Raw genomic sequence first — 10552 nt, forward strand, 5'->3', positions numbered from 1 at the left:
GAATGAGAGATGGAGAAAGAAAGTGAGTGGAAAAGAGGGAGGGAGGGAAGGAGGGAGGGAGAGAGGGAGAGTGGGAGAGAGGGAGGGAGAGAGAAAGAAGGAAAGAAGGAGGGAAGGAGAGAGAAGGAAGGAAAGAGGGATGGAGGGACAGCAGCCCCAGATTGTACACCACAACAGAAATGTGTATTCCAAATTTTAACAAAGCAGCAGATAAAGATACTCCAAACACCTGGTGTTAGGGCTTCAATCATCCCGGCACTATGGTTGTTGTGGTGTCAGGATGATTGAAGCGCATTATTACTATTATTAAATTGTAATATAGAATGAAATCATTCAACTCACCATAATCCAGAATCAGTGGGACCCCTGAGCGTGTCACGGCCACGTCGCCTGCAACCAAATGCCATCAGGTGCCCCCCAGCAGAGTCCGTCCTTACATCAGGTGTCCCCAGCGGAGCCCCCCTTACATCAGATGTCCCCAGCGGTTCCCCCCTTACATCAGGTGTCCCCAGCGGAGCCCCTCCTTACATCAGGTGTCCCAGCGGAGCCCCTCCTTACATCAGGTGTCCCAGCGGAGCCCCCCGTACATCAGGTGTCCCCAGTGGTGCCCCCCCTTACTTCAGATGTCCAAGCGGAGCCCCTCCTTACATCAGATGTCCCCAGTGGAGCCCCCCTTACATCAGATGTCCCATCGGAGCCCTCTTACATCAGATGTCCCAGCGGAGCCCCCCCCCTTACATCAAATGTCCCCAGCAGAGCCCCCCCTTACATCAGATGTCGCAGCGGAGCCCCTCCTTACATCAGATGTCCCAGCGGAGCCCCTCCTTACATCAGGTGTCCCCCAGCAGAGTCCGTCCTTACATCTGGTGTCCCCAGCGGAGCCCCCCTTACATCAGATGTCCCCAGCGGTCCCCCCTTACATCAGGTGTCCCCAGCGGAGCCCCTCCTTACATCAGATGTCCCAGCGGAGCCCCTCCATACATCAGGTGTCCCCAGCGGAGCCCCCGTTACATCAGGTGTCCCAGCGGAGCCCCCCCGTACATCAGGTGTCCCCAGCGGAGCCCCTCCTTACATCAAATGTCCCAGCGGAGCCCCTCCTTACATCAGGTGTCCCCAGCGGAGCCCCCCCTTACATCAGGTGTCCCAGCGGAGCCCCCGTACATCAGGTGTCCCCAGCGGTGCCCCCCCTTACTTCAGATGTCCCCAGCGGAGCCCCCCCTTACATCAGATGTCCAAGCGGAGCCCCTCCTTACATCAGATGTCCCCAGTGGAGCCCCCCTTACATCAGATGTCCCATCGGAGCCCCCTTACATCAGATGTCCCCAGCGGTGCCCCCCCTTACTTCAGATGTCCCCAGCGGAGCCCCCCCTTACATCAGATGTCCAAGCGGAGCCCCTCCTTACATCAGATGTCCCCAGTGGAGCCCCCCTTACATCAGATGTCCCATCGGAGCCCCCTTACATCAGATGTCCCAGCGGAGCCCCCCCTTACATCAAATGTCCCCAGCGGAGCCCCCCTTACATCAGATGTCGCAGCGGAGCCCCTTCTTACATCAGATGTCCCCAGCGGTGCCCCCCTTACATCAGATGTCCCCAGCGGTGCCCCCCCTTACATCAGATGTCCCAGCGGAGCCCCCCCTTACATCAGATGTTCCAGCGGAGCCCCCCTTACATCAGATGTCCCCAGCGGTGCCCCCCCTTACATCAGATGTCCCAGCAGAGCCCCTCCTTACATCAGGTGTCCCCAGCGGAGCCCCCCCTTACATCAGGTGTCCCAGCGGAGCCCCCCGTACATCAGGTGTCCCCAGCGGTGCCCCCCCTTACTTCAGATGTCCCCAGCGGAGCCCCCCCTTACATCAGATGTCCAAGCGGAGCCCCTCCTTACATCAGATGTCCCCAGTGGAGCCCCCCTTACATCAGATGTCCCATCGGAGCCCTCTTACATCAGATGTCCCAGCGGAGCACCCCCTTACATCAAATGTCCCCAGCGGAGCCCCCCTTACATCAGATGTCACAGCGGAGCCCCTCCTTACATCAGAAGTCCCAGTGGAGCCCCTCCTTACATCAGGTGTCCCCCAGCAGAGTCCGTCCTTACATCAGGTGTCCCCAGCGGAGCCCCCCTTACATCAGATGTCCCCAGCGGTCCCCCCCCTTACATCAGGTGTCCCCAGCGGAGCCCCTCCTTACATCAGATGTCCCAGCGGAGCCCCTCCTTACATCAGGTGTCCCCAGCGGAGCCTCCCTTACATCAGGTGTCCCAGCGGAGCCCCCCATACATCAGGTGTCCCCAGCGGTGCCCCCCCTTACTTCAGATGTCCCCAGCGGAGCCCCCCCCTTACATCAGATATCCAAGCGGAGCCCCTCCTTATATCAGATGTCCCCAGTGGAGCCCCCCTTACATCAGATGTCCCATCAGAGCCCCCTTACATCAGATGTCCCAGCGGAGCCCCCCCTTACATCAAATGTCCCCAGCGGAGCCCCCCCTTACATCAGATGTCGCAGCGGAGCCCCTTCTTACATCAGATGTCCCCAGCGGTGCCCCCCTTACATCAGATGTCCCCAGCGGTGCCCCCCCTTACATCAGATGTGCCCAGCGGAGCACCCCCTTACATCAGATGTCCCAGCGGAGCCCCCCCTTACATCAGATGTTCCAGCGGAGCCCCCCTTACATCAGATGTCCCCAGCGGTGCCCCCCCTTACATCAGCTGTTCCAGCGGAGCCCCCCTTACATCAGATGTCCCCAGCGGTGCCCCCCCTTACATCAGATGTCCCAGCGGAGCCCCTCCTTACATCAGGTGTCCCCAGCGGAGCCCCCCCTTACATCAGGTGTCCCAGCGGAGCCCCCCGTACATCAGGTGTCCCCAGCGGTGCCCCTTCTTATATCAGATGTCCCAGCGGTGCCCCCCCTTACATCAGATGTCCCAGCGGAGCCCCTCCTTACATCAGGTGTCCCCAGCGGAGCCCCCCCTTACATCAGGTGTCCCAGCGGAGCCCCCCGTACATCAGGTGTCCCCAGCGGTGCCCCTTCTTATATCAGATGTCCCAGTGAAGCCCCTTCTTACATCAGATGTCCCCAGCGGTGCCCCCCTTGAATCAGGTGTCCCCAGAGGAGCCCCTCCTAACATCAGATGTCCCCAGCGGTGCCCCCCTTACATCAGATGTCCCAGCGGAGCCCCTCCTTACATCAGATGTCCCCAGCGGTGCCCCCCCTTACATCAGATGTCCCCAGCAGAGCCCCCCTTACATCAGATGTCCCAGCGGAGCCCCCCTTACATCAGATGTCCCCAGCGGTGCCCCCCTTACATCAGGTGTCCCCAGCGGAGCCCCTCCTTACATCAGATGTCCCCAGCGGTGCCCCCTTACATTAGGTGTCCCCAGCGGAGCCCCCCCTTACATCAGGTGTCCCCAGGGAAGCCCCCCCTTACATCAGATGTCCCAGCGGAGCCCCCCCGTACATCAGATGTCCCCAGCGGAGGCCCCCCTTACATCAGATGTCCCCAGCGGAGCCCCCCTTACATCAAGTGCCCCCAGCGGAGCCCCTCCTTACATCAGATGTCCCCAGCGGTGCCCCCCCTTACATCAGATGTCCCAGCGGAGCCCCTCCTTACATCAGGTGTCCCTAGCGGAGCTCCCCCTTACATCAGATGTCCCAGCGGAGCCCCCCTTACATCAGATGTCCCAGCAGAGCCCCCCTTACATCAGATGTCCCAGCAGAGCCCGCCTTACATCAAATGTCCCAGCGGAGCCCCTTCTTACATCAGATGTCCCCAGCGGAGCCCCCCTTACATCAGGTGTCCCCAGCGGAGCCCCCCTTACATCAGATGTCCCAGCGGAGCCCCCCTTACATCAGATGTCCCAGCGGAGCCCCTTCTTACATCAGGTTTCCCAGCGGCATCTCCGTTGCCATTACAGAAGGCCAAGGGGGAACTAAATAGTGTCTGGCCTGGCTGCATGGTTACAATAGAACCACCGCCCACCCCCCCGCCCCTTTCCATAACAGACCGGTGTCTTATCGAATTCAGTCCCCTATCATATAGTGTCCTCCCTGTACTGCGCAGGCGCAGTACGGAGGACAAAAGAGACGCCGAAAGTCTCCGAAGTTCAACAGCTGATCGTCAGCTGTACACGGCGCCTGCGCATTTATTCTTACCCTATGTCCAGGATCATTCCCTACTATCCAAGTGGACATAGAGTTAGAATAAATATTTGCCGAGCGCAGCGAGGCCGTGCCCGAAGCGTGGCGAGCGAAGCGAGCCCGCGAGGGGCCCTCTTACACTGCCATCGCTAACAGGTGCCCGAGCGCCGTGTACAGCTGATGGTCAGCTGATCAACTTCGGGTATTTTCGGCATCTCCTGCTCCTCCGTACTGCGCAGGCGCTGCGCAGTACGAGGCGGACACTATCTGATACGAGGACACTATATGGCAGAACACCGGCAGACCGGCAGCGGGGCAGAGTGAGGTGGAGCAGAGGGGGGTGGACGGAGCTGGGGGTGGGCGGAGCGGGGCTGAGCGGGGGGTGGGCGGCACCGCAGCAGCTCCGTTTCTATTGTAGCCACCCAGCTCCACTGCACTTCTTCTGGTCTTCTTAAAAATGGCGGCCGGCGGAGACATTGTCTTCATCAGCCGTGGACCTCTAGTGGCGGCTGCAGGCAGCGGCGAAAAATCGTGAAAAAACGGATTTCTCTGGACATTTCCCGGGAAATAATAAAATCGGCAAAAGAGTCTAAATCCCGGGAATGTCCCGGGAAATTCAGAACAGTTGGTAAGTATGATATTATATTGTGTCAACCAGAATGTATATAAATTATCATATCGAAACAGCCCTTGAACAACATAGCGTTTAGAATCTGGGTGTATAAATCTGGCAATCCTTGTAAGCAATAATTATTCCAATTGCCTTGTCCGTTTTGGAGTTATGGGCAAAGTGAATTTTAATGTAAATAGATCACCAACTTTGGGGTTGATTTAATAAATGCAAATTGGCTGTTCACTTTGCAAGGAAGATTGCATTTTGCAAGGGAATTTGCCCCAGGGCTTAGTAGATGTAGTGAAATGTCACTTTGCAAAGAATACCCAATCATGTGCAAGGAAAATAAAAAACAAAATTTTTGCTTGCATGTGATTGGATGATGGAAGTCAGCATAGCTACACCTCATTCACTAAGCTCTGGGGCCAATTTCCTTGCAAAGTGCAACTTACATTGAAAATTAACCACTTCAGCCCTGGAAGAATTTACCCCCTTCCTGACCAGAGCACTTTTTGCGATATGGCACTGCGTCGCTTTAACTGACAATTGCACGGTCGTGCGACTTTGCACCCAAACAAAATTGACGTCCTTATTTCCCCACAAATAGAGCTTTCTTTTGGTGGTATTTGATCACCTCTGCGGTTTTTATTTTTTGTGCTATAAACAAAAAAAGAGCAACAATTTTGAAAAAAAAAGCAATATTTTTTACTTTTTGCTATAATAAATATCCCCAAAAATATATAAAAAAACAATTTTTTTCCTCAGTTTAGGCCCGATATGTATTCTTCTACATATTTCTGGTAAAAAAAAAACACAATAAACGTATATTTATGGCATTTTTATTATTATTTTTTTATTAGTAATGGCGGCGATCTGCGATTTTTATCGTGACTGCGACATTATGGCGGACACTTTTGACACTATTTTGGGACCACTATCATTTATACCACGATCAGTGCTATAAAAATGCACTAATTATTATTATTCACGATTTATATAGCGCCAACAGTTTACGCAGTGATTTACAATGTGGGGGGGGGGGGGGGCAGCACAATTGTTGATTACTTTTATTTACTATTATTATTATTATTTACTATTATTATTGATTAATGATTACTGTATAAATGACACTGGCAGGGAAGGGGTTAACCACTAGGGGACGATCAAGGGGTTAGGTGTGTCCTAGGGAGTGATTCTAACTGTGGGGGGGATGGGCTACCTAGGACATGACAGCAATCACTGCTCCCGATGGCAGGGAGCAGTAGATCTCTGTCTTGTCACTAGGCAGAATGGGGAAATGCCTTGTTTACATAGGCATCTCCCTGTTCTGCCGCTCCGTGACACGATCAAGGAACACCGGCGGACATCAAGTCCGCGGGTCCGGCGGGCACGAGTCACGAAGCATGCGGCGGTGCGTGCATGCCCACAATGCCGCTTCTTAAAGGGGACGTACCTGTACGCCCTTTTGCGCAGCCATGCCATTGTGCCAACGTATATCGTCGTGCACTGGTTGGCAAACGGTTAAATAGCCAACTTTCCTTTTGTAGATTAACTCCATTATCTCACAGACACTATAGAGAACACAAAATGTAGTACAAGAGCTAGCAGACAATAGAATTGATTGATAAAATTAAAAAAAAACACCCAAGATTCACACTACTTTCACCCAAGATTTACAAGGTTTCTAATCAGAAATGTGTGAAGCCTTGGTAAAAATTGTGTGAATCTTGTGTGAAAACATTTATTAAAAGTACTTTTAGAGAATATCCATTTAGCTTACTAAAGCTAAGTTCTGAGAACCCAATCACGTGCATGTACCCAATCCTGTTCGTTTTTTTTTTTTAATTGCTGAATGGCAATTTTACATTGTGGGACTGCGAGCCAAACATGGCTTGTGGTTGTAGTGCGGCCCCATTGTTCTCAATGGGCAAATTTGACAAGAGGTGCTGGTTAACCGTTTCAGCCCCAGACCATTTGGCTGGCCAAAGACAAGAGCACTTTTTGCGATTCGGCACTGCGTCGCTTTAACTGACAATTGCGCAGTCGTGCAACATGGCTCCCAAACAAAATGGATGTCCTTTTTTCCCCACAAATAGAGCTTACTTTTGATGGTATTTGATCACCTCTAAAACATTTTTTTCCTCAGTTTAGGCCAATACGTATTCTTTTACATACTTGGGTAAAAAAAATCGCAATAAGTGTATATTGATTTGTTTGCGCAAAAGTTATAGCGTCTACAAAATAGGAGATAGTTTTATGGCATTTTTATTAATATTTTTTTTTTTACTAGTAATGACAGCGATCAGCAATTTTTATCATGACTGCGGACACATAGGACAATTTTGACACATTTTTGGGACCATTGGCATTAATACAGTGATCAGTGCAATTAAAAATGCATTGATTACTGTAAAAATGTCACTGGCAGTGAAGGGGTTAACACTAGGGGGCACTGAAGGGGTTAATGTGTGTCCTAGGAAGTGTTCTAACTGAAGGGGGATGTGGACTGTGCAGGGAAACTAACAGATCGTCTGTTCATACTCTGTATGAACAGAGGGTCTGTCAGTTCTCCCCTCAGAGAACCGGAAACTGTGTGTTTATACACACAGCTCCCGGTTCTTCATGTGCCCCGAGCGATCGCGGGAGCCCAGCGGTGATCGGCTTAGTGGCTGTCTATGGTACCGATATACCATGACACGATTCACCTGCCTGTGCCATTCTGCTGCAGTATAACTACAAGCTCTAAAGCCTGAGTTAAAATTACAGCAAAGCATCCTGGACGCAGCATGTGTACTGCCCTGTCAGTCTGAAATATTAGAATACTAGTGGGCATGGGGGGGGCAATAGAACTGCAGCTCAGCCACCCATTTTTAGGGTCAGTTTACACCACATGCAGTCCAGTACGTTTTTTTTCTGCATCAAAAACGCATAGAAAGTAGGTTATATGGTTTTCAATGGCATAGTTCACACCAATGCTTGCAGTTCCAGTGCGTTCCAGTTCCAGAAAAAAAAAAGTAGAACATGCTGCATTTTTCCTGCACTAGACTGTACTGGAACGCTGTAAAAAGCATCAAAAATTCACAGGAACGCACCTAAACGCACAAAAAATGCACTGGAACACCCATGTTCTTATTTAAGGTTAAGGAAAAAAAAGGGGGGGGGGAATGCACCGGACTGCATCAAAAACGCATCAAAAACGCACAGGAACGCATCAAAAACACGCATGCAAAAAAGCATCTGGAGCGCATCCGGACTGCGTTTCTATGGTGTGAACTGGCCCTTACTGTCTCCTAGACCACCAGTGTAAAAGAAACAGGATTTGGTCTTGCACGTGACTGAATGAAGTGAACACAGCTTCACGTAATTCACTAAGTGAACCTTAATTTTGAAAGGTGAACATGCTTTATACACTGACTGGTTTACTTAAGAAGTTGAGAATGTTCACAATATAAATTGTTTGAATGTTCACTTCAATTACCTCGTTCTGCGAGGATGAAATACATAAATAGAGATCTGCTTTGATGATTGGATAATTGAAGTGAATCTTGACAGAATTCATTGTGTGAGCGATCTCAGTTCCTATTGTAAATCAGCCTCACTCGGTGTATAATCACCTTCAGTAAGATTCTTGACAGACTTCCTGTTCAGGCTTGCAGCTGACAGGCATTGAAACCCCACAACTCACACAGTCAGAGTTTACCTGAAGCAGACAAAAGCAGAACAAGCAAAAGAAGCAGGATCCGCAACATCATACAGGACACTGGCACTGCTGGTGCCTTCCAAGTGGCTCCTCAGCATTTGCAGGGTCTTCTCATTGCTGTCGGTATCATAAACCTGTTAAGAGATCTATTCCAGGCAGGAAAGATGGCAGACCCGTCTGTGATTTGAGCATGTGTGACTATAGTACCTTCCTCTCGTTTTTCCTGTTGGTTAAAACATTTCCGCCACAGTCTATGCTGCCCTAGCTAATGAATTTCTGTGTCATACCGCTCATCCAGCATTCCTTCTCCTCTAATGTTTTCCTTTGCTATGGCCTCAGGCAAGAGATGAAAAAAGAATATTAAAAAAACGGTGTTGAGCCATGAGGAAAACTACAGAAGACCAAAAAAGACATTACCCTAAAGTGTTACTAAACGCATAACAGTAAAATCAGTCTGTATATGCAGTAAAGTATGCTTGTTATACTCACTGTGGAACCTAACGGGCTAATCCTCTACATTGTGTAAAAAGGCTGTTTGATGCTGTCTTCTCTGATTCTCCCCTTCTTCTACTGTTCCCAATCCATATGCTGATAGAACAGAGCCCTAGGAGGCACTCCGCACATGCTCAATTTGGTGTGTATTGCTACAGAGGTTTTTTTTTTTTTTTTTTTTTTTGGGAGAGTGCATGTGATCAGCACAGGGCCAATCAGCACTGTCCAGACAGAAAGTCAGGGGTCATGCAGCTTCATAGGACAATCAGAGGTGAATGAAAACTCCTCCTACAAGCTTTAATCAGAAGTCACAAGACTGCTGATGAGAAAAGGTATTTAGCAGTTTATATTTACTAAAATAATTGCATTTCCATGTTCTGTGTACTGTGGGAGACCAGATATAGTGAATGCAGGGTCCTGGGTTTATTAAAACATTTAAAGTGGATCTTCCACTGAAATAGAAAGTACCACTCATCGTCTTCCTTCCGCAAGCCCCTAACATATTTGCAGCCCCCCCCCCCCCCCCTTTTTTTTTACAAGTACCAGGCACCTTTTTTGACAGGTACCCACTTCTTTTTCTTCAATTCTCTCCTGCACTTGGCCTGCCCCCCACAGCCTGAGCCCCCTGGGACATGTCACATGTTAGAGCAGTCTGCAGGACCAATTTCGCTGCACTGCCATGCCTCACTTATGTACAGATTGAAGCCACCTGTGAGACCTAAAAAAGGCACCACCAGCTCCCAAATTCAAGATGGGGCACCAAAGAGCTGAAGCTGATGAACAATCAGCTGCAGGGAAGAAAACATTGTACTCCAACAGGGTGGCAGGGTAAATATCATAAAAATGAACATTATACCTCCAGATGATACCCTCTCTGTCAGCACGCCAGGGGAATCCCCCAGCCAGGCAGTCACTTGCACTGATGGGGCAGGCACGGAGGAGCCATGTAATGGTCAGGTAGGTGAGTGCATGTGTCAGGTAGGTGAGTGTAATGGTCAGGTAGGTGAGTTCATGGTCAGGTAGGTAAGTGCATGTGTCAGGTAGGTGAGTGCATGTGTCAGGTAGGTAAGTGTAATGGTCAGGTAGGTGAGTGTAATGGTCAGGTAGGTGAGTGCATGTGTCAGGTAGGTGAGTGTAATGGTCAGGTAGGTCAGTGCATGTGTCAGGTAGGAGAATGTAATGGTCAGGTAGGTCAGTGCATGTGTCAGGTAGGTCAGTGTATGTTGCACAGTGTATTCTGAGCACAACGCATTACTGAACCCTGCATTCTGAGCAAATTTGTCAGAATCATGCATTTTTGGTCCCTTAGGGCTCATTCAGAGGGATGATCAGTTCCATCCTCAGTACAGAGCCGCTGATAGTTTTAATTCTGTGTTGGCACTTTGAAAGAAATAAGTTGGTTTTGCGTCGCGGTTTGGACACTCGGGCTCAAAAAGGTTCGCCATCACTGCCATAAGAAGTCCTGTTTGCAGTTTGCGAGGAGCCATGTGGGGGACACAGCAAACATGTGGAAGAAGGTGCTCTGGTCAGATGAGAACAAAATGTAACTTTTTGGCCTAAAAGCAAAACGATATGTGTGGCGGAAAACTAACACTGCACATCACCCTGAACAC

The 10552-nt window shown here is 50.2% G+C and overlaps 1 protein-coding gene across 1 annotated transcript in view; it reads right to left on the reverse strand.

Annotated features, from left to right (window-relative positions):
• LOC141140312 (interleukin-20 receptor subunit alpha-like) overlaps positions 1–8666 on the reverse strand; it is a 45962-nt gene extending 37296 nt beyond the window's left edge. Inside the window, exon 1 of the mRNA XM_073627351.1 lies at positions 8448–8666. Within this exon, the coding sequence (XP_073483452.1) occupies positions 8448–8499 (52 nt within the window). The 5' untranslated portion in view covers positions 8500–8666. The remainder of the gene's footprint in view (positions 1–8447) is intronic.
• Positions 8667–10552: the final 1886 nt, after the last annotated feature.

The sequence above is a fragment of the Aquarana catesbeiana genome, linkage group LG04, assembly GCF_042186555.1.
Source record: "Aquarana catesbeiana isolate 2022-GZ linkage group LG04, ASM4218655v1, whole genome shotgun sequence".
Classification (NCBI taxonomy): domain Eukaryota; kingdom Metazoa; phylum Chordata; class Amphibia; order Anura; family Ranidae; genus Aquarana; species Aquarana catesbeiana.